General features: G+C 38.4%; 3 protein-coding genes across 5 annotated transcripts in view; all 3 read left to right on the top strand.

The window, feature by feature from the left end:
- The window catches only part of matr3l1.2 (matrin 3-like 1.2), a 29,051-nt gene extending 23,900 nt beyond the window's left edge, over window positions 1-5,151 (top strand). Inside the window, exons 23-39 of the mRNA XM_058396426.1 lie at window positions 72-133; window positions 223-261; window positions 540-556; window positions 878-984; window positions 1,122-1,183; window positions 1,478-1,516; window positions 1,616-1,644; window positions 1,728-1,783; window positions 1,891-2,010; window positions 2,218-2,342; window positions 2,467-3,160; window positions 3,590-3,665; window positions 3,750-3,787; window positions 4,043-4,282; window positions 4,369-4,546; window positions 4,626-4,741; window positions 4,848-5,151. Of these exons, the coding sequence (XP_058252409.1) occupies window positions 72-133; window positions 223-261; window positions 540-556; window positions 878-984; window positions 1,122-1,183; window positions 1,478-1,516; window positions 1,616-1,644; window positions 1,728-1,783; window positions 1,891-2,010; window positions 2,218-2,342; window positions 2,467-3,160; window positions 3,590-3,665; window positions 3,750-3,787; window positions 4,043-4,282; window positions 4,369-4,546; window positions 4,626-4,741; window positions 4,848-4,901 (2,052 nt within the window). The 3' untranslated portion in view covers window positions 4,902-5,151. The remainder of the gene's footprint in view (window positions 1-71; window positions 134-222; window positions 262-539; window positions 557-877; window positions 985-1,121; window positions 1,184-1,477; window positions 1,517-1,615; window positions 1,645-1,727; window positions 1,784-1,890; window positions 2,011-2,217; window positions 2,343-2,466; window positions 3,161-3,589; window positions 3,666-3,749; window positions 3,788-4,042; window positions 4,283-4,368; window positions 4,547-4,625; window positions 4,742-4,847) is intronic.
- A 1,131-nt stretch (window positions 5,152-6,282) lies between these two features.
- matr3l1.1 (matrin 3-like 1.1) lies at window positions 6,283-21,903 on the top strand. 3 transcript variants are annotated; one of them, XM_058397487.1, is made up of 22 exons: window positions 6,283-6,352; window positions 9,910-10,805; window positions 11,799-11,860; window positions 14,470-14,505; window positions 14,792-14,808; window positions 15,104-15,210; window positions 15,375-15,436; window positions 15,796-15,834; window positions 15,929-15,960; window positions 16,046-16,101; window positions 16,194-16,313; window positions 17,113-17,237; window positions 17,364-18,258; window positions 19,021-19,102; window positions 19,188-19,225; window positions 19,439-19,567; window positions 19,666-19,797; window positions 20,075-20,208; window positions 20,448-20,505; window positions 21,119-21,185; window positions 21,291-21,412; window positions 21,511-21,903. In XM_058397487.1, the coding sequence occupies exons 2-22, from the start codon at window positions 10,017-10,019 to the stop codon at window positions 21,550-21,552; spliced, it is 3,144 nt and encodes a 1,047-aa protein (XP_058253470.1). In that variant the 5' UTR covers window positions 6,283-6,352; window positions 9,910-10,016; the 3' UTR covers window positions 21,553-21,903. The 3 variants fall into 3 exon arrangements, with proteins under 3 accessions (XP_058253470.1, XP_058253471.1, XP_058253472.1); XM_058397488.1 differs by having other exon boundaries at window positions 6,304-6,352; window positions 9,985-10,805; XM_058397489.1 differs by lacking the exon at window positions 6,283-6,352 and having other exon boundaries at window positions 6,402-10,805; window positions 21,122-21,185.
- An 849-nt stretch (window positions 21,904-22,752) lies between these two features.
- tmem216 (transmembrane protein 216) overlaps window positions 22,753-24,147 on the top strand; it is a 3,763-nt gene continuing 2,368 nt past the window's right edge. The window contains exons 1-3 of the mRNA XM_058397490.1: window positions 22,753-22,803; window positions 23,191-23,204; window positions 23,879-23,972. Coding sequence (XP_058253473.1) covers window positions 22,791-22,803; window positions 23,191-23,204; window positions 23,879-23,972 — 121 coding nt within the window. The 5' untranslated portion in view covers window positions 22,753-22,790. The remainder of the gene's footprint in view (window positions 22,804-23,190; window positions 23,205-23,878; window positions 23,973-24,147) is intronic.

Raw genomic sequence — 24,147 nt, 5'->3', positions numbered from 1 at the left:
TACATACTGTATTTGTGGGAGTGACGTGTAATTCTATGCAATAAAGATATGTTTTTGTTTGCTTATTGTAGGACTGGTTTTCTCACGTTCGAGGTAATCAGCATGTTAGAAGTCAGCTTGAACTTCTGAAAAAGTAAGTGTTTATCTAAGCTGTGTGGCGTACATTACTTTATAAAACTACATAAATATACTTATTTAAATTTGATGATATTCTTTCTGTAGGTACCCAAAGTGGGCACAGACTGTTGATTTTGAAAAAAGGTAAATAAATGACTTTAATTCACTTGTTTTTCCTCCGTTTCAAATCAGAGAAATGGTTTTACCATTTAACAAAATCAAACTGATTTAAAACAATATGTATTAAGCAAAACCTGGGGCCGTGATTGTGAATAAATCCAGACACCAGCTTCACTTCCATTCATTTTTATTACTGTTATAATAGTAAGCATTAACAAACAAAGTGTGTTTATCCTCCTATTCTGCATTCTAAATGTGTCCTACTGTTTCTGAGACCTAATGTTATATTTTTGTAATTTCAGGAGTGAAAGCTCTGAAGGTAAACGCCCTCATCTCTTCTGGAGCTTGATATCATCTCCTGTTGTTATGGTCCTATATCACTCAGGCTGGGGTTGTCCTGGCTTTTCACTCTGTGCACACTAGATGACCGTGTTCATTCATTCAGCGCGTCCGAAGTGCCCGTGTGAAAGTGTTAACACGGCTAATGTGATTGATGTAATACCATCGTAAATATCAGGGCCTGTATAGTACAAAGTTTGGTACAGCCGGATAAACTAGAATGTTGTATGAGGATAGTTTATGTATTCCATTATTGTATTTTTTAAATGTATTCATTTATTTCATTGTCATTTATTTCTAGTTTACAAAGTGCCAACTAGGACAGAGGCCTCAGACTTCAATGGCGTGGTTCCCCCAGTTTTTCCTTACTTGTGTGTTCTCTGCAACATCACTGTCTTTTCTGAAAAGGTGAGTAAGTCTTCATCGAGGCAGCATTATTACATTTTCTCATATTTATATATCACAAGTGCCAGCTAATGTGAGAAAAAGTAGATAAAGTAATATTCCATGGTATCTGATATACGAAATGTCTTTGTTTTTTGTAGGACTGGTCTGCGCATGTTACAAGTGGTCAGCATGCTCAGAGCCAGCTTGACCTTATGGCAAAGTAAGTCATCATTCAGTCAGGTATCAGCCATGTTACTGTAGTTACTGACATGATGTTTAAATATTTTTCCTTGCTTCTAAATGGATTTTACCTTTTACACTAGGATAAAATACTTCCACAGGCTCAACTTACACAGACTTTAAACCTTTACCTGATTAATGACTAGGTTACAGAGAATTCAACTGAGACACAGCTGTTAAATTTAGAGAAACAAGAACGATAGTCCGCGCCAATGTACTTATTAAAATACTTCATATATTTATAGTGTATGTAAAAGTGATTACATTTTTGTAGGTACCCAGAGTGGGACGGGACAGTTCAATCGTCTAGAAGGTAAACCATTCTGGTCCAGAATTCGATATAAAATTATTATACAAAGATTTTAAAATACACTTGATTTGTAGTAGACTAATTCTTTTTTTCATTTATCAGAAATGTTCACACCTCCACTGACATAAGAGGTAAAAGTCTTTTTCCTGAGCATGTAATTATTATTATTATTTCTTATAATATCATGTAGTAATTCTGCAGTATCTTGTACTAGCTGGAACCTCACAAGAAAATACTTCAGACATGACGATGTCACCAGAAAAAAATGAAGTAGGTTGAACGTTGCCATTTATCTTATCTGTGTGTGTGTGTATACGTATATGTGTATATATGAATCATAATAATACTAAGTCCTTATTTATTTATTTTTTTTAAAGCTGTGTTCTCGAGTTGTGAGCTTCACACCATTACCTGTTGGAGAGGGTACCACTTCAGAGTTGATAGCCATTGCTAAACGTTTTGGATCTGTCAAAAATTCCTTGTTCCTACCGAACCGGGTAATGAGTCCTTTGCATATGTGGAAATTTTAGGTTTTTAGGAAGATAACATGCTCCTGCTCATCACATATGACTATAAAATCATCCAAACCCTAAAAAATGGTTCTTAAGTGTTAACTGTAGCCCTAAAGGAAAGAAATGTCAGGTGTTCCTTTTTACCCCGCAAAATCTCTTGTGCTTTCTTAATTTACATCATCTCTTTTACAGGGTTATGTGGAAATGACTTGTTTAGCAGAAGCCAAGAAATTGGTTGAACATTACTCAGCCAATCAACTGAAATTAAAAGGAAAATTAATTCAAGTCACCTACGCTTATGAATATAACTCACTAAGGTAATTAGTTTTTATGCATTTATATGAATGTAGGTGGTCTTCATGTAGCCTCTAGCATGATATTCTTTTCAGTTTTTCTCTTCACTATTTCGAATTTGTTATCCTTTCTTTGTTTATGGTCCAGAGAGGCAGAGGTTAATGCCAAACCTCAATCCAGTCACACCCAAAGGACATCTAGCCCAGGCAGGCACAGCATTCAGAGGGACTCTCCCAGTCCCAGGAGAAGACGTTCATCAGAGACGACACTCTCTAGCCCAAAGAGAAGACACTCATCAGATAGGACTCGCTTTAGCCCCAAACGACAGCACTCATCAGAGAGGACTCATTCCAGCCCCAAGAGGAAAAGATCGTCAGAGAGGACCCATTCTAGCCCTAAGAGAAGACGCTCGTCAGAGAGGACCCACTCTTCTAGGAGTCGCCACATGAGAGAGGGAGAAGATTCTCGAAAATCCAGGGAGCGCACTAGTACTTCCTCAAGCTCTGCTACTAAAGCTGGAAGTGCAAAATCAAGTGCAGATACAGAAGGAAAGAAAAGTGTGAGCAACAACAACATTGACAACATGGATTCAGACAGTGATCTTGAAGGGTTAGAAGTGATAGCAGATGATGGTGAAGAATTGGCACGTGACATTAATGATTATGAGCCGACCACAAGTGACCAGGAGAATTTACCATCAGAACCAATGGATGTAACGGACATTCACACAGAGGAAGAAGTAAAGACTGGAGAAGATTCTCCAAATGCCGCTTCATCAGAAGCCTCGAACTGTCTGAAGGAGGACCAAAAGTTTGAACATGAAGACCAGGAAATAAAGGAGGTACTGTATTATTGATATAAACCATGCAGTACATATACTGGCCATGTTTTTAGTACAGCTGCCAATTCATGTATCTAATCAGACAATCACGTGGCATTTTTATATTACATGTACATTTATGTTTGTTTCATGTTAAAAATAATCCTAGTAGATCAGTGATTTCTGAAATATCCAGCAATCATGGTACCAACAACCATACCATGCATAAAGGCACTACTAAAATCACATATTTCTCCATTCTCAATTTTGATATGAACAAAATCCGAATCCCTTGACCTGTATCTGCATGATTTCACGCATTGTGCTGCTGTCACACGAATGGATAATTGCATGAATGAGCAGGTGTACAGGTGTTTTAAAGAGGTCAGTGAATGTATATCCATTTTTATATGAATTTTCTGACAAGTTTAGTCTTGTCTTTTTTAACAGGAGGGCTTCCCCAAGATTCTTGAAAGTTGTGTGAGCTTGGATGAACTCATGGAAGAAAAGTCTTCAGATTTTCAAGGTCTGTCAGAACGCATCAGCTTTTTCTTGTTTGTTTAGGCAGATGTATAGACTTATAAATAAACTGTACTTTTATGAATTTCAGAATCAGATGAAGCAAAGGTCGTAATCCCAAACACTGAGGTTAGTCTTTATTCATATACTGGAAACTGAGTACCTGAGGGGGGGTGAGGGCAGATTAGGTCTTGACCCTGAAGACTTCTACTAGTCTGTGACTATATAATTGTTTTATTTATCACTAATATTATTATTATTATTATTATTACTATTGTTTATATTATAATTATTATTATTAGTAGTAGTATAATGTATATACTTATTAATAGAATAATGATATATTATAAAATAATGATAAGAATAAGAATAACAACTTTCTAGGAAATCCTTCAGATCAGAAATCTACCAAGTGCTGAAGACAATACACAAGAACCTCAATCCAGAAAAGCTACAGAGGAGAAACCCAGTGAGGAGAAAGCTTCGAGTTCCCCACAGGAGGAGGAGGAGAAGGAGGAGGAGGTGGGCGTCAAAGCTGAGTCTTGTGAGAATGTAGATAAAGTTAACAAAGAGCACACAGAGGAACACATCACAGAAACTCCGGATGTGGAGCTCAAAACACAGGTCAGTGTAATATGTCTGCATGGGTTGGAAATGTTTTTGTCTACCTGTGAAATCTGCTTTTAACTTTATCTCTCTGCATTGAGCAGAAGGTTGAGAGTGACATCGATGTTCCTCCTACCGAGTCTTCATCTGTTCCATCCTCTGCTGGTGTGTCCGAGAAGAGCCAAGACCCGACTGAAGCCCCGACACCCCCGACCGAGTCCGTCAAAAAACCTGAAACCACTACAGATACTCTTGGTCCATACGAGCCAAACGTCCCAGTGGGTAAGTCATCATCTTTCCTTCTGTTTATGCAGAAGTCCTGCTGATTAATGCCTGACAACATTGCACTGTTTATTTTTAGGTGTGGAGTTTGTAAAGATGGGCTTCTACTGTAGAGTGTGCTTCTGTTTTTACTCCAATGAAGACACTGCCAAAAAGGTTCACTGCAGTAGCCAGGCACACTACGAAAAACTCAAGGTGATTTTCACATGACTCATATTTTTATATGTGCGTTAAAGACAGAAATATTATATGAATTACGGCTGTATTCATTCATATATAACTAAATTTTTCTGCTTCCTAGAAACACCTGAAAAAGGAGAAGGCCAAAGCACAATGTAATCGTGAGAAGAACTGAATATGGAGGAGTGTAACTGGTCCTGTACAGTACATGGATGTAAATGAGCCTTAGTTTGGCTAGTCTCTCCTATCCAAGGATTGATTTTAGATTGATTTTAGGTTCATTAACCATTTATTCTTACTCTTACATGTGTATCAGAATACTTGCCCTATTCTCAATATATGAACCAGAATCCTTTTATGACTATTTGCTTATTGTGATTTCTTTTTGTTGTTGTGTTCAACATTAAAAACATTCCTCACAATGACTCTTTCCTGCCTGTTTTCCTCATTGTAATGATTTTCATGTCTCCTATTTTTTTTATTCATTTAATTTTTTTTCTAGACAAACAAGTAGTATTTAGTAATATCACTGTACATCATTAATCATAATCATTTTTTAAATCCTATCTTAGGTTTATTTATTTCAGTACAGGGTTACAAATCTACGGAGTTTTTGATCTGCAGCAGGTTTTACCCCCTTACTTATTAACCTGCAGATCAGAGCCCTCTATAGAGAGGAAGGTTTGTAGCATTCCTAGTGTAACTGTCTACATACACCAATCAGGCATAATGTTATGACCACCTGCCTAATATTGTGTTGGTCCCCCTGACCCGTCATGCGCTGTGTATTCTGACACCTTTCTATCAGAACCAGCATTAACTTCTTCAGCAATTTAAGCAACAGTAGCTCGTCTTTTGGATCGGATCACGCAGGCTAGCTTTCGCTCCCCACGTGCATCACTGAACCTTAGCCATCCATGACCCTGTCGCTGGTTCCCCACTGTTCCTTCCTTGGACCACTTTTGATAGATACTGACCACTGCAGACCGGGAACACCCCACAAGAGCTGCAGTTTTGGAGATGCTCTGATCCAGTCATCTAGCCATCACAATTTGGCCCTTCATCAAACTCGCTCAAATCCTTACACTTGCCCATTTTTCCTGCTTCTAACACATCAACTTTGAGGACAAAATGTTCTCTAGCTGCCTAATATATCCCAAGTTATAATGAGACTACTTGGATGTGTACTTGTAAAACTCATCAGGTTAGGTACCAGTTTTACAAATGTAGTGTTGAAAACATTGAATCTGCCTAAAAGCAAATAATCTGAGAATATACCTGGTGTGTGTGTGTGTGTGTGTGTGTGTGTGTGTAGTAACAAACTTCCAGTAGAGAGTGTGACAGTAGTGTTAACTTCATGTGTCTAAAAAAAATCCCTGCTCTAAAGTAGTAATGTTCCATATATTGACTGTTTTATGCAATAAGGTAAAAATAAATAAATAAATAAATAAACAAAATAAAAAACCTAAATCCAAAACGAAAGTTTTCTTGTATTGAACTGCAAATATTCGGAGAATAATTTTGGGTGTTATGTATTTTTTAAATTCCTGTCTTACGGGGGCTTTTATTTTGGAGGAATTTGCGTTAGCCGTGCTGCTACGCTACATTCACTGACTTCAACAACAGGTATGATATATTTTCATATGTTTGTGTTGTTTATTTATTTGTGGTTTACTCCATCGCCAGTTCGGTTTTGGTGTTTAATCGCCATGGTACGTGGCAGCAGATGGAAATCCAACAGCTTTCATTCAAAAGTGTAAAAATGAGCTAGTTAGCTAGCTAGCTTGTTAGCTATGTGGTACACCGAAGGAGTGTGTGTGAAGCTAATGCGTAATGCTTGTATAATCTTTGAAAAATGTTGACATTTATCACTTTCATGAATATTTTCCACATATATGCATATTTTTTTTTTATCACTTGAGACCATAACTAATATTTAATATAAACCGGTATCATGATTTTTATTAGTATTTATTGCAACATGTCGACTTTGACGTCTCTGGAATCTGTAAACTCTGTACACAAGTTACAAACAATTCAATGGTATAAAATTGTATAATTTTAATCTCTATTATCAGCTACAGTCATAAAATACATGAATGTAAACAATTTGACTAGATTTAGTCATTTTGGTAAGCAAAAATATAGAATAGAGGTAGAAATGTTTTCCCTCTTTTCAGTGATTGATGCATTTTATTCATTCACATGGACAGTCCACTTATTTTAATATAAGTTATATATTTGTGATATAATTGTGAGTAACAAGTGCCCTCGAAGGCATCAGAGTATGTGTTATAGTTTACACATTAATGCGGGATCACTTATCAGATTGAGCAAACATGAATTGATGTTGACATTCCTGATGCCTTCGGTAAGACTACATAGATCAGATTAGATGAGACAGATTAGATTCTTTGTTGTTATTGCAAAGCGAATGTTAGAATATCAACAAAACACGGATGCTGGACCAACACGCTCACAAACCTACAATATACACTGACAAGGCATAACATTATGACCACCTGCCTAATATTGTGTTGGACCCCCTTTTGCTGCCAAAGCAGCCCTGACCCATCATGTGCTGTGTATTCTGACACCTTTCTATCAGAACCAGCATTAACTTCTTCAGCAATTTCAGCAACAGTAGCTCGTCTGTTGGATCGAATCACACGGGCCAGCTTTTACTCCCCATGTGCATCAGTGAGCCTTGGCCGCCCATGACCCTGTCGCCGTTTCACTGCTGTTCCTTCCTTGGACCACTTTTGATAGATACTGACCACTGCAGACCGGGAACACCCCACAAGAGCTGCAGTTTTGGAGATGCTCTGATCCAGTGGTCAAGCCATCACAATTTGGCCCTTGTCAAACTCGCTCAAATCCTTACACTTGTCCATTTTTCCTGCTTCTAACACATCAACTTTGAGGACAAAATGTTCACTTGCTGCCTAATATATCCCACCCACTAACAGGTGCCACGATGAGGAGATAATCAGCGTTATTCACTTCACCTGTCAGTGGTCATAATGTTATGCCTGATCGGTGTATAATGTAATTCATTTACAATTGCACATGATAAAACATCATTTAAACCCCCCAAAAAACAAACAGCAAAATGGGACTTTTTGGACAATTAAATTCTTAACTGTACTTTTAACTCAAACAGTGGTCGGTGTAGATCACATTATAGGCATATAATATCTGACATGTGTCCAGATGTTACACAGCTGTGTCATCCCTTTGACATTGTTAATCAGTGAATGAGTACTGGTAAAGAAGTATTGCTGAACTGACTAATGGCCCGCTCCCAGAAGAGCAGTGTATGGATTAGAAAGCACCTGGGTGCAAATGAGTCCAGTAGTAGTAATGATTGAATTACCACAGTGCTGTTAAATACTCAGACCTGATACTGGGTGTAATTCAAGTCACAGGTTTATAATAATGTACTCCTTAACAGCTCACTCACAGTATATCATATACACTCACCTTCACCTGCTCATTCAATCAGCTAATCATATTGCAGCAGCACAGTGCCTAAAGTCATGCAGATACAGGTCAAGAGCTCCAGTTAATATTCACATCAATTATCAGAATGGGGAAAATGTGATGCAGCATGGTCATTGATACTAGATGAGATGCTGGGAATACTTTTGAAACTGCTGACCTTCTGAGTTTTTCATACAAACACTAGTCTCTGTACCAGCACTGTACAGCCTTATCCAGAAAGGGCCTTTTGTAAGTGCAGGTTTTCATTCCAGCAAGGCAGAAACCATACATGAGTCTACTGAAAACCAAGCTTAACTGATTAAACAGGAAGCAGGTATGGCTCCTGCCTGACTAGAAGGAAACCACAATTGATGTGTTGTGCATAACTGAGATGCTTTTTCACAGCTGTAAAGAATGTTTAGGTGAGTTACTATAGACTTCCTGTCAGCTCAGACCAGTCTGGTCATACTCAAACCAGCCCATCTGGTACCAACATCCATGCCACAATCAGTGTCACAGAGATCACAGTCTTGACCTCTATCTGCATGATGCATTGCGCCGATGCCACGTGATTAAATAACTGCATGAATGTTTAGGTGTACAGATGTTCCTAATAAAGTGGATGGTGAATGTACACATAATCATTGATATGACTGATGAAGGAGATGCTTATTTATCATTCATGCATGTCCAGTGTCAGCATTTTTAAAATTATGGTAATGTTTCCTCAGGACAAAGGAGGTCACTCTGTGTGATTTCTCTGTTAAATTACAAGCTCAATAACTTAAAGCCAATAAAAGTAAAAAGGGGTGCTGAGCAACTGTTTATAGTGTTAAAAAGCACCTTGTGGATGATCTATAACAGTAAATGTAAGTACCAGCTGTTAAAAAGTATGACCTATCATTCATTACTAAATGTAAAACTTGTAGTTGTTGACAAATTAGAGTAGTGTAAGATAAATGACACCTCAGAATGTAACGTTATAAGATAATAATCAACTTTGAGTTGATTAAACACCACCATGTTATTGATTACACATTTCTTATCTCATGTTTTATTCCTCATACAGTAATTAGTGCAGTGCCATTACAGACTTTGATCAGTCCAGACAGTGATGTGACTTGATACAGTCTTATCACTGTGGGTAGGATCCACCTGACATGTAGATAATTCGAGTGAAGCCAGCTAGAGAGCCCCAAATGTTGGAATGGACTTGCAGGAAAACAGTAGCCTCTGTTGATATTGTCACTCCTGTTTCTTTATTACAAAGAAATGTACTCCAATTTGGTGCACTTGTTTGGAGCCAGAGTCTAGTCCGCAACACACCTTTTTTTTTTTTTTATTATGAGAACCACGGTAACTCTTTAACAGACCAGTGAAAAGAAGATACATGTCTGCCTTGAAAATTCCTTCGAGAACAGGGAGCGGCAATCTAGCTAGCCTTGCAATTATCAACACGCCTATTTCATAATCCCCATGTGATGATGTTTCAGACATGAATGCTTAAAGCACCAGCATCTGAATGATTTTGTCTCACTGATGCTTGGAGGTAAGTCCGTGTTTGTTGGCTCGTTACTTGGCTGCCGGAAGGACCATGGGTGCATGATTTTCTTCTTATCAACATTTGCATTTACGGCATTTGGCAGACTTCCCTTATCCAAAGTGACTTACACTTACTTATCTACAACCTTTATCGACAGGTGAATGATAATCTGCAACTCCGCCAGCACCAACTTCTCTTCCTTGCTCTTGCTGATCATCTACTTCCTCTACAGATTTGTCATCTTGAAATCTCCACCCCTGCAGCATGTCTCAGAAATACCCCTACACGAACACAGGTGATGACTATCTGTCTCATCAAGACATGTATGCAGACTCGTACAAGAGACCGCCTACTACATACCAGCCTGGCATTATGTCCTCGTCTCAGGAGCAAACCCGCTCTACAGCATCCTCAAACAGAACTGTAGACTCTCCTGTAAACCTGCCCGGGAAGGCTTTGTCATTTCTTCACAGCTGTGGACTGGACCCGAGCGACCTCGCCCACCTTGCAGAACTTCCTGAGCATCTCATCACAGTTGAGACACTTCCCAGCCTGCTTTTACAGGTCAAAGAACGTAAATTGTCCAGCGCTTCATCATCTAGACCCAGCACAAGTCAGCCTCTTGACGATACCTCAGCTCATTCCTGGGAGGGTAGCAGTCACACCACACCTGTTGAGTATCCGATCGATCGACCTGTGCATCCGGTGTACCCTCTTCCTCCAGAGCAAGTTCAAACCTGGCAAGACCGCTGGGGGAATCCTCGACGAACGAGTTCATTAACCACCGGTATCGGCTGTTCCAGCAGTAAAAGCGGCAGTTTTCCAGACTACAGCATCTCCATGGACTCTGACCCATATTGCAATGCCACAGAATCACCAGAGCCCTCATCACACTCTTTTGTTGATTCCAAGCCGAGGCCACTACTTTCTTTGAAATTAGAGCCACCTATTGTCACGCCTACTAAGAATGAGGCCTCAGACTTCAATTGCAAAATTCCCCCGGCTTTTCCTCACGTGTGTCAACTCTGTGACATTTCTATCCATTCTTCAAGGGTAAGTAGCGTGTTGAGTTTTTATACAGCTAACATTACCGCCTCGTCACGAAACCAACTAAAGATGTAAATTAATATCAGCTTTGGACACTTCGGTAAGTTTATTGGGAGGTTTCTGTGATGTTTGTTCTTCAGCACATGATTGTTTTTTTTAATAATCACTTTTTTTTTGTTTAATTTTATTTGTTGTATGTTTCCATTGGCAGTTTATTTATTTATTTATTTATTTTTCAAAAGGATTCATTCAGTTCTTGTAGGTTTAAGTCACTTTTTCCATTTGATATATATATAATGAATGAGAAATATCAATATTTATTTTAGTTAATAATAAGTTTAGATAATTTCTCAAATTCGATTGTGGCAAATGTGGCTTGCCAACGATGTAAGCAGGTTTTGTGGGATCATAGCTTTTTGGTGCAAATTTTATTTTAGTTTTTAAATTGTCAATTCACAAGCAAGTCCTTAGAGACGAACGATACAAATACCACACAGACTGAAAGCATGTACTACATTTTGTTCAAAAACTATATTGAATGCATGTGCCACATTCGAATTCCAGAAATTTTTGGGCCCCCCTTATACAAAGATTAAAATAACAATTTTTTTACCGCTATTTTAAAAAATGCTAATAATCTTCTCTATTCTGGCTACATGAAGTGGTCTGATAATGTTACCTAAAATTCACCATATTTTTAAGATTTAAAAAGCATAGAAATAGTTATGCCTACATTGTGTTTTATTTTAATTATCTTTATCACGTTTCTATTTTCAATTCATTTTTGCTCATTTTAGTTTATGCAGTGGTTTACCATTGTTTTAACAAAAATAACCTTGATGTTTGACACAAGGTACAAAAGAAAATCCTGTTATTGGTGAGGTTAATTATCTAGAAAATGCAGCAAGATGTATTTATTGTACTGTATTTGTTGGAGCTTCATCCAGTTCTATGCGACATGGATATATTTTTGTTTCTCATTTTTCCGTTTTTTTGTAGGACTGGCTTTTTCACGTTCGAGGTAGTGAGCATGCTAAATGTCAGCTTGAACTTGTGAAAAAGTAAGTGTGTGCCTCAGCCATGAAAGCTATGTGGTTTACATTATAATACATGTTATAGTGACAATTTTATGGTTTGGATTGGAAATGCGGAGACAGGAAGCAAAGTTTAAAACAACTAAAACAGGCTCTTTATTTGCTTTTAAACTATATTATCTTACCACACAGACACACACACACCACTCTGTGCAGCGAACTACACCTGACCGACTGAGCAGTCACTGAGGGGCATTGGGTACGCATCAATTTTAGACACCATGTTGACTTTTTTCTAAAATCTGCTCAAAACTGGACCGAGCAATCTGCTTTGGGAACCAGGACCTCTGGACACTGGTCCCAGTCACTCTAGGACTCCTCTCTTACCCTGATATTGAGCATGGCCTTGAGCTCCTTCTGTCCTTGTTTTGTTCTGTCCTCACTCCTCTCTATGGAACAAGCACTTCTAAAGCCAAGGGAACCACCTCTCTCCATGGTTTAAGGTATATCTGCTGTACCATGCCTCTATTCCTTTACCTTGCCTTAATAGTCAGTGCCCCCTGCACTGTGACCTCAAAGGGCCTTTGCCACATAACAAACAAACTGGAAATCAATGTAGGTAATAATACAAGCACCTGTGAAAAGTCCTGTAGGCAAGAGTCCCTATTGTACAGCTGGGATTGATGTTCTTTTGTGAAAATTCTCTTGTGTTGATTGCACTAACATGAGGAGTTTTACTCTCAAGAATATACTGAATTTCATTCTTGCTCTCCAAAGGTCCCTTCTCCCAGTTTCCAGATTTAAGATGCTGCAAGGCTTGCTCCCTCCTCATACATCTCATACTATGAAGAATTTCACTTTCCCCAATTCCAAGCATTCTCCTGTACAAACTTACGAATCTGGAGGTGGTAAACTCTGGTACAGATCAAGTCACTAAGTTCCAGGGTATGGCACAAAGTGATGCTTTCATTCAGCCCCAAGTGGACCTCTAGTAAAAGGAATGGTGCAATGGCTCTTTTGGGGTGGCCTAATCTTACATTTGCTAGACATGCCACACACCACCTGCAAACATCACAATGAATGCCTAGCCAATAGAAACAGGCCAGGAGTTGATTTGGTGTTTTGTCTTGAACCAAATGCCCCTCCTCAGATTATGGTAAGACGACTTGGAGAATGTTTCCTGACAGCCCTTTGGGACCAATAACTGGGTATTATCTTTTTTTTGTTTGAGTGTTCTGCATCTCTAGGTATAATCTTTAATAATAATCTTTAATAATTGTAAAAAAGGGGAAAAAGAGTGCAATGTTGGGCTAGACCCACTGACCATTAATAACTTTTACTTGGTCGAAGGTGTGCCTGAGGTTTTCCTCTCAACCTCCATGACTTCTTAACAAGAAGCTGATGTCATTGGCCCAGGCAACGCTTCCTCAGTCAATACTGTTCGCATCCTCCCCTAACAACACTTGAAATGCACTGGATGAGTCAAGCAAGAACTAAAACGTCTTTTATCCTCCCCTTAATTGAATCTTGATGGTCAATAGGGGATATTTGTGCAAATCCCCATGCACACACCTCACCTTCACCCACTGTGCATGTCTCAACCAGGCATAAGTGAATTGAGGTTTGGTTACAGTCTAAATCCACCAATGCGTCTTATGTACCCTGCAAATAATCAACAGTAAACTTTGTCAAAGGTCACCTGCTTTATTATATGCCACTAAATGGTCCTCTGTGAGTTGTACTGCCTATTTTAGCAATGCCAGATGGTGGCACTGGACCAAATCTGTGTTCCCTTCCAGTGCCCAGGCAACAGCTCCAGCACCACTGAGATTCCCCTGACAGTAGTGGCAGCAAATGGACCACCCACTATGAGTCTGACTGGCCATATGGTCCTGTGGCATGCTCAGATAGTTCAATAAACGCTTTCATGACATCCCATCTTAGAAAACTGATGTGGGGCATGGCAACTGGGGCTGCTGCTTGAGTAGCTGTTAGCGGAACCTGACTCTGCTGCTTCTGCAACTCCTCTGTCTAAGCTTGGAGAAGGGCCCTGGAAGTGCTGCTCTTGTTCTGTGTGCAGCTCAAGGATGGCCTGAAGTTGCGTCTGGTGGATCTTTTGTAATCACCACAAGGGGCAAGGACGACATGATGGCGTATTTTCTTCAATTACCTGGGTTTCAGCACCACTGTGATATTCACAGTTCGGACCAGAATTGAGGAAACTGGAGGCAGACTTGGAACAGCTCAAAAATGCATTTTATTTTCCTTTTACTACCTTCGCTTTTTGGCAATTTTTATCCGACACTCATACACTCAGCTCTGTGCCGCTCAGCTCTCTCCCACGGCTCTCATCTATCATCCTTGTTGCCGCTCACTGAAAGACAGAACACATGTTCAAGAAAATCAGGTATACAGGTGTAAATCCTTGCCACTCACTTTTCCTGGCTCCAATCTTCATTCAACCAATCGGTGATCCACCATGCCCTCACCTCCACAATTATATGAACTTATATTAGATTTTATTATGTTTTATTATTTTATTGTATTTAATTAGCATTATTGTTACAATATACTGTATTTTGATTGTTTTACAAAGTTTGCATTGTTGGTGAATTTATCATATATTCTTTCTATAGGTACCCAAAGTGGGATCAGACTGTTGAATCTGCAAGGTAAATAAATATTGTAAAAGGAACTAATCACAGTTCACTTGTTTATTCACTGATTTGAAGAGAATAGATTCACAGGTTTCACTATTTACAGTAAAACCACTCTGATTTAAAACAGTGTGTATTGGACAATCATGAATTAATACAGACATCTGCGTTCATATTTATTACTATTATACTGTAAAACATGAACAGATTACTTTAACACTGTGTTTTTATGTAATGAAACGTGTGTTATACTATTTCAGAAGGAGAAATATACAACTCTCTTATATTTTTGTAATTTCAGGAATGAAAGCTCCGAAGGTAAAATCCACATCTCTCGTTAAAACATCACATAATCTCATGTTGCTGTATCACTCAGGCCGGCTACATACACACAACATGGCTCTCCATATCTTCTGCATTCATATAATGTTTTGACAGTACATGTACAAAATATTAATGTGACTGCTGTATAAGTTATTAATACTCAATCGTGTTTTCTGAACCGTTCATGCAGGAATGTAGATAATACCAAAGGCCTCACAAACTGGTTGTTGGCTGTCTGTTGAAGTCATTAAATGTCTTAATGTGTTCATTTATTTTAATGTCTTGAAAGTTTACAAAGTGCCAACCAGAAAGGAGGCCTCAGACTTCAATGGCGTGGTTCCCCCAGTTTTTCCATACTTGTGTGTTCTCTGCAACATCACTGTCTTTTCTGAAAAGGTGAGTAGTCTTCATCGAGGCAGCATTATTACGTTTTCTCTAGATCATGTTGCTAGATACATTCATGCATGCCTCCATTGCACTGTAGCTTCATGTGATTGATATGAGTGACACTGCTGTGGTTCTGTGCTCTCCGATGTATGCAATGTCTTTCTTTTTTGTAGGACTGGTCTGCACATGTTACAAGTGGTCAGCATGCTCAGAGTCAGCTTGACCTTATGGCAAAGTAAGTCATCATTCAGTCAGTTATCAGCCATGTTACTGGTTCTATGTTTAGCTGTAAAACAGATTTTATACTAGAAAATATACATATGCTGTAAACATAGTGTATAATATGCATTGTAGGCTCTTATTATTCCTCTTACTACTAAGATATCTTTTAGAGATGACCAGGCTCAACAGACTTGACCTACCGGCTTTGAACCTTTTACTTGATTAATGACTGGGTTATAGAGAATTTATGGCATGTAGAAATCACCAAACTATTCTTAGTCAAGATATATATATATATATATATATATATATATATATATATATCCAAACTGTTCATTAGATTTGCATTAAAAGTGATTACAATTTTTGTAGGTACCCAGTGTGGGATGGGACTGTTCAATCTTCTAGAAGGTAAACAAATCTGATTAAGAATTAGAAATGCACTTACTAAGCAAAGTTTTAAAATACAATAATTTTGTAGACTAATTCTTTGTCTTTTTATTAGAAACGACGGTCACGGCTCCACCGACACGCGAGGTAAAAGTCCTCACCTTTTCCTGAGCATGTTAAATCTATTATTTCTCCTATTATCATGTAGTAATTGTGTTATATCTTGTCCAAGATGGAACCTCAAAAGGAAATACCTCAGACATGAAGATGTCGCATGCGAAAGATGAAGTAGGTTATATGTTGCTATTTATTACTGTATATTTTAATGATGTGGTTGTAATTCTTTATTTTAATTCAGTTCTTTTTTCTTTTTTTTTTAGGGGTGTTCTCGAGTTGTGAGCTTCACACCATTACCTGCTGGAGAGGGTATCACGTCAGAGTTGACAGCCATTGCCAAACGTTTTGGATCTGTCAGAAAGTCCTTGTTTCTAACAAACCAGGTAGCAATTTCATGGCATATGTGGAAGATAAATATCCTTTAGCACTCACTGTTAAACTGTGATTAGATTGTAAGATAACATGTTCCTGCTCATTTGAATGTACACCAGTCAGGCATAACATTATGACCACCTGCCTAATATTGTGTTGGTCCCCCTTTACCTGCCAAAACGGCCCTGACCCGTCATGCACTGTGTATTCTGACACCTTTCTATCAGAGCCACCATTAACTTTTTTTTTAGGAATTTGAGCAACAGTAGCTCGTCTGTTGGATCGGATCACACGGGCCAGCCTTCACTCCCCATGTGAATCAATGAGCCTTGGCCACCCATGACCCTGTCGCTGGTTCGCCACTGTTCTTTCCTTGGACCACTTTTGATAGATACTGACCACTGCAGACCGGGAACACCCCACAAGAGCTGCAGTTTTGGAGATGCTCTGATCCAGTGGTCTAGTCCCTTCTTCAAACTCGCTCAAATCCTTACACTTGCCCATTTTTCCTGCTTCTAACACATCAACTCTGAGGACAAAATGTTCACTAGCTGCCTAATATATCCCACCCACTAACAGGTGCCATGATGAGGAGATAATCAGTGTTGTTCACTTCACCTGTCACTGCTCATAATGTTATGGCTGATCGGTGTATAATGTAATTCATTTAAAATTGCACATGACAGAACATCATCTAAACCCCCCCAAAAATCAAATAGCAAAATGTGACTTTTTGGACAATTCATTCTTAACTGTACTTTTAACATAACCCCCTTACTTACTTAACACTTCATGTCATCTCTTTTACAGGGTTATGTGGAAATGAGTTGCTTAGCAGAAGCCGAGAAATTGGTTGAACATTACTCAGCCAATCGACTGAAATTAAAAGGAAAATTAATTCAAGTCACCTACGCTTATGAATATAACTCACTAAGGCAAGTTTTCATGCATTTATATGAATATAATATAATGGCCTTCATGCAATTTGTAGCATTTGATGATTTGCTTATCGGTTGTATGAAGTTTTTATAATTATTTCTTTACAATGTTTAATGGTGCAGAGAGGCAGAAGTGAATGACACAAAGCAATCCAGGCATTCTCACACCAAAAGAAGATCTAGCCCAGACATTCACAGCATTCAGAGAGACTCTTCCAGTCCCAGGAGAGTACGCTCATCAGATAGGACTCCCTCTAGCCCCAAAAGAAGACATTCATCAGATAGGACTCACTCTAGCCATAGTAGAAGACACTCATCAGATAGGACTTCTTCCAGCCCCAAAAGGAAACATTCTTCAGAGAGGACTCATTCTAGCCCCAAGAGGAAACATTCATCAGAGAGGACTCATTCTAGCCCCAAGAGGAAACATTCATCAGAGAGGACTCATTCTAGCCCCAAAAGAAAAAGTTTATCAGAGAGGACTTGCTCTAGCCCCAAAAGAAAAAGTTCATCAGAGAGGACTCATTCTAGCCCCAAGAGAAGACGCTCATCACAGAGGACCCATACTAGCCCCAAAAGAAGTTATTCATTAGAGAGGACCCACTCTTCTAGGAGTCACCAAGTAAAAGAGGGAGAAGATTCTCAAAAATCCAGGGAGAGCACTAGTACCTCAAGCCCTGCTGCTAAAGCTGAAAGTACAAAATCAAGTGCAGATACAGAAGAACAGAAAAGTGTGAGCAACAACAACATTGAAAACATGGATTCAGACAGTGATCTTGAAGGGTTAGAAGTGATAGCAGATGATGGTGAAGAATTGGCACGTGACATTGATGATTATGAGCTCACATCAAGTGACCAGGAGAATTTACCATCAGAACCAATGGATGTAACGGACATTCACACAGAGGAAGAAGTAAAGACTGGAGAAGATTCTCCAAATGCTGATACCCCAGAGATATCGAACTGTCCGAAGGAGGACCAAAAGTTTGATGAACATAAAGAACAGGAAATTACAGAGGTACTTTTACTGAAAATGTGATGTAAACCATACATACACTGACTGGTCATGTTATTAAGAACATGTACCTGTTTGTTCATGCATTATCTAATAAGACCATCATGTGGCAGTATTTCAAAGCATAAAATCATACAGATACAGGTCAGTATTTCATTGTCTAACATCAGATGTGGGTGATCTCAAAATAGAGTGACTTTGACTTGGGCATAGTAATTGGTGGTAGATAAGCCGTTTTAAAAAAAAAATGCTGATCTGCTATTTTAACACACAGTATAGTTTACATAGAATGGTGTGAAAAATAAAAACATTAAGTGAGTGGCGATTGTATGGACAGAATCACCTTATTGCTGTGAGAGGTTTCAGGAGAATGACTCTTGTAGTCCTGCCTTCCTGTCCACTCAAACCAGTGTGGTGATTCTCCTCTGACCTTTTTCATTAGCGCAGCATTTTTCACCTGCAGATCTGCTGTTGTTTTTTGTTTCATGTAAACTACAGATGTCTTAAAAAATTTGTAGCGTTCGTTAAAATTCCTGAAACAACATCGGGTACCAGCTGCCATGCCATGGTTAAAGGCAAGAGCATCACGTTTATGATTTCATGCACTGTGCTGCCGTCACTCGAATGGATAAATTGCACGTGTGAGCAGGTGTATAGGTGTTCCTAATAAAGTGGCCAGTGAATGTATATACATGAAATGAATTTTTTTTTTTTTTTTTTTTTTTAACCTTGTTTCTTTGTTCGCTTGCTTTGCTTTTTTCCCAGGAGGACCATGATTTCTCCAATCTCCTTGAAAATTGTGTGACCTTAGATGAATTCACAGAAGAAAACTTTTCAGATTGTCAAGGTCTTCTTTTCACATCTGTCAGAACATGGCTGCTTTTGATTGTTTGTGTAGCTCTTGTAAATATCTGTTCTTATTTGAATTTCAGAATCAGATGAAGCAAAGCCCTCAATCCTACAAAATGAGGTTAGTCTTTTTTCATATTTTGGAAACTGTTTTATTTCTTTTAGTGATCACCTGAAAGGGAGTGTGGGAAGTTTAGGTCTTCTCCCATACAGTTTCCTAATAGTCTGTAACGAAATGCAATCCACTTTTTGCCCCCACACACACAATTTTTATTAAATATTTATGGGATCATCAGAAGTAACCACATCCACGAATCCTTTCTCCTGTACAAAGCAAAGTGATAAAGAACCTGAATCACCTAAAGAACAATGTACCAGCAAAACAACCGCAGAGAACCCAGAAGATGCTGTTATTCAGCCTAAAGAGGAACATGACCAGGAGAGAGTGACAGAAGACCTCAAGGTAAACAAACCTGTTCACCCTCTCATTTTTATGTATAGAGAATTCAGATTTATTATTACATCTATAGAAATAACTTTGTCTTTTTTTTTTTTTTCCAGGAAAACTTTGGCAACATTCTTGAGGTCAAAAATCTACCAAGTGCTGAAGACTATACAGACTTGGATTTTCTGAACATCATAAAGCGATATGGAGACATCATGCACCATGTGCTGTTTCGAAGTTACAAAAAAGTAAGCAGAATAACATTTGAGATATTTCATTTATTTTCTTTTATAATTATGCATTTATTATGCAATTAAGCATTTATAATTAAATTAATTAATTTATAATTATGCTTTGCAATACTGCCACATGATATAACAGCTATAGAATCTTTCATTATGCTAAAAGGGGTAATGTTTATCGAGGGCCTGTGTGATGGAATAATAATTATTTGCTTTGCTTAAAAAAGGCCGTCTTTATTTTCCGGACAAAATTGGTTGTTAAACTAACTTTTTAATGTTATAGGGGTTTGTTGAAATGGCGCTCGCGTCTGATGCTGAGAGAGTTGCTGCTGATTCCAAAAATCAAGATATTGCATTACGTGGTAAAGTCTTGAAGATTAAAGTATCTGAGAAATACTGCCATCTGCCAGAAGATGGGTAATTCTTTTAAAGTATATTTATCCTTTTTAACTGTAAGTAGGACTATTCATGAGAGATTTTTTGTCACTGTTAAGATTAATATACTGTTAACTTGGTTATAAAGGATTTGACCCTTATGTGTTATTAAATGATTTTCAACCTCGAAAAAGTTCAAGGGTCTTAGTTCACATCTTGGCACAGCTTACCATTTCTCCTTATAATAAAATGTAGTCTTGCTTGTTCTTGTCTTTCTCTAGCTGTAGTTTTGGGTCTGATTCTGATGATGAAGAGATCATGAAGGAAGACGTATCTAAGGTGAGTCCAGATCCTTGTTGTAGACATATGACGTAGATTTTAAGTCAAAAAGTAACATTATGAAAGGATTCAGACTTTTTACTGGGTCATAGATTTTATTTGAAACCTGGAATCAGTAGCTTCCTTCGTGTTTGTCCTACAAAGATGCACAGAGATTTCCTTAAAATGCGAATTTATATTTCTGTATGAAAAAGCGGAAGGATTTGGTTTTGGGTCTGACAATGCTCCAAATCCAAGGTCCTCAAGGAACGAGGGTATAAAACTGTTTCTAAAGGGCGTGAATACTTTCTGAACCCATTAGATGTGAGGAAAGCAGCAAGCATCTTAGTCATGCTGGAAAAGAATTGAATTTTTGTTCAACATTTTTTCAGTGCCACATTGCAGAGTTGCTAAAGGCTGGGTTTTCTTTGGCTAGTCACAACAATATGCACTTAGACTACAAATGTTTCTTAAAAATGAACTGTTGTATGTATGGAAGATCAGTGGGCTTATTGGTAAATGAATGAAAGAATAATGTGTGTCCAGATGATTTATATCTTTGTCTTATTTAATGCCCAAAAAATGTATTTCTACTAATATATAAATATTGTTGCATTTTATGTTATGTTGTTAGCAGAGTGATGCGCTAAATGGTAACACAGATTCTTCAAATGAATCTCTCAAAACTGATGAGCCAGTAGGTAAGTTAAACAGTATTGTTTCCTGCTATTACATATTAAGCTGTATAATTGGTTAAGAATGGGGTGTGCTGCTTCTTAGGACCGATTCTGATGTTTCGTTCACAGGAACTGAGTTTGTCCGGCCTGTAGTGGGCTACTTCTGTAACCTGTGCAATGTCATCTATGCCACTGAAGAGGAAGCAAAAGACGAACACTGCAAAAGTCCAGCACACCGTGAGAAAGTGAAGGTAAGTCTTCCGGTGTTTGTTTTAATCATAATATTTCTAAGCAATAAAGATATTCTTGTTTATACTGATCCTTTATATCTTTTCTTGGTCTGTTTTAGGAACACAAGGAAAAAAGTGGCTCTGTGAAAAATAAAAAGTGATATGTACATAAAAGTCTGTGAGAGGACATTTTTTCAAGGATTGTATATTCAACTGACCCTGAGCCACATAAAAACTGTCCATGGTGGGGTGGTACAACTTGTCATAGGCCTCTTCTTGTCCTCATCATATACTGTCCTGTACTATAATTGTGTTTGTGTTCATCTGTTTTATTAATTGTATGCCATGGATGTATTCAATTCAGCTGAATTTGTTGATGAAATGCTTTCAACTGAATACAATGGCACATTATTATTGTTAAAATATTTTATTTACTGTTGAAATTGATAGATTTTTTTAAATGTGTATTAAACCGTGTCTGCCTGTTTAACTACATATGTGCACATTTCTTTCTGTTTTGGTAATAGAAAAAAAAATTGCAGAAGCAATGTGAGAAATGTTATTTAGAATACTATATGAACAGGACTGTATTTCACAGGTCACACCACTCCAGGGTCCCCGGTTTGATCCTGAGCTTGGATTACTGTCTCTCTTTTCTCTCAGTGTCCATGTGGGTTTTCTCTGGTTATCTCCCATCTGATCTATGATCCATTATGATCCTGACCAGGATGAAGTGGTTACTGATGAATGGATGGATGGATGGATGGATGGATGGATAGATAGATGGGCTGGTATGAAGGGTTACCAGAATATTATTTCCACATAGAACACATTGTAGCTGTCATTCCCAAATGCCAAATGTCCTGCACATTTAAACATTTAATGGTAACACTGTACTATACATTTTACATAAACAGAAACTGTACATTGCAATTAATATAAAACATCTAGCAGCATGAATAGACAAGTTCACTGACCGATACATTCGCACGCATAGAACTAATGTTAAAAATGAAATGGATGTAGAGTTGGTTATTTCATGTAAAAGTTTAAGGGATGATTCCAAGCTCTGTCTATACTCTTTCATCCAGGGTTAATGGCATTTCTTAATCTGTAAGGGAAAAAAATAAACATATACACAAAAATAAGTGTAAATAAATCGATAGATAGATAGATAGATAGATAGATAGATAGATAGATAGATAGATAGATAGATAGATAGATAGACTTGAGATATACAGAACTCCAGCTGCCTGAGCTACACTGCTGTGTTTTACTGCGCATGCCCGTCCGCTGATTTCTGATTGGCCTGCAGTCACATGCGTATTTCACGGATTTTCTTTGGAGGAGAAATAACGGCAGCTCTCCTAACACGACGCCGTCTCCATGGCATTCCAAGATGGCGGCCCACGGTAAGAGGCTTGGACTAAACTAAATGTTGTTTTAGTTTCAGCGGGTCTTATGTTTGGCTAACAAAATCAGACAAGGCTGTTGTCTGCACGTACTTTTATAATTTTTATTTCTATTATTATTTTAGAAATATCGTTGTGCCTGCTATTAGAATTGCTCATAGTTGTCACTTAGATTTGCTAATGTAACTATAAAGCCTCTGTCGTATTCTAATGAAGGATCATACTTTACCCAAGCCCTTGTTGTATGTTGGGATTATGAAATTATGGCCTGCTTAAACTAACGATCTGCGTAATCTCAGTATTTTATTCATTTCTCTATTTTCAGTATATAAACCATCACATTTAATGTGATACAAAGTTATAACCGTTTTTCTTTTTTTTTTGTAGGACGGCACCCCATTGTATCCTTTCAATATCATCTCCTGCTGCTCTTTCTGTACTCTTATGTTGTTTCATGTTGTCCACAGTAATGGAGAGTGTGGGAAAGAGGTAAAGAAGAGAGTGCAGGCAGGATGGAATGGGTGAAGAGTCAGGAGTTCTGTGTGATGGAAAAATATCAGCAAGAATCAAGGGGAAGGTGTACAAGACAGTGGTGAGACCGGCCATGCTGTATGGTTTAGAGACAGTGTCACTGAGGGAGAGACAGGAGTCAGAGCTGGAGGTAGCAGAGCTGAAGATGCTTAGGTTCTCTTTCGGAGTGACACGGTTGGACAGGATTAGGAACGAGTACATCAGAGGGACAGCTCATGTTGGATGTTTGGGGAACAGGAAGCTTGGGAGGCCAGATTAAGATGGTTTGGACATGTCCAGAGGAGGGAGAGTGAGTATATTGGTAGGAGAATGTTGGACATGGAGCTGCCAGGCAGGAGGCAAAGAGGAGGTGTATGGATGTAATAAATGAGGATATGAAGCTAATTGGTGCAAGTGTTGAGGATGCAGAAGATAGGGATAGGTGGAGAGAGACGATTTGCTGTGGCGACCCCTGAAGGGAAAAGCCGAAAGAAGAAGACTCATATCGTCTAGGGTGTGTCAGCCGAAACCCAATTTGATATTAGTCTTCTTAACAAAATATCAGTTGTCCTCCATGCCCCTTCAGGTCCTGTTTTATTTGAACAGCTGGTATTTTGCTGCCTTCTTTGTAGCTGAAATTCTAATGTTTATCTATAAAGGTAAGTGATCATGATTTCTCCTCTTGCACTTATTTGTGAAATTAAGAGTGAAGTTAGCTATAGACTCACTTTTGGCAGTTTATTATGTATACTTAGCTTGTGTGTTCACTCACTGGCCTTTGCTCCCTTCATGGAGGGATATGAACAATCACTAAATTGCCAAAGGTTTTGGGAC

Source organism: Hemibagrus wyckioides, linkage group LG08, assembly GCF_019097595.1.
Source record: "Hemibagrus wyckioides isolate EC202008001 linkage group LG08, SWU_Hwy_1.0, whole genome shotgun sequence".
Taxonomy (NCBI): domain Eukaryota; kingdom Metazoa; phylum Chordata; class Actinopteri; order Siluriformes; family Bagridae; genus Hemibagrus; species Hemibagrus wyckioides.
This window is presented reverse-complemented; position numbering and strand designations above follow the sequence as displayed.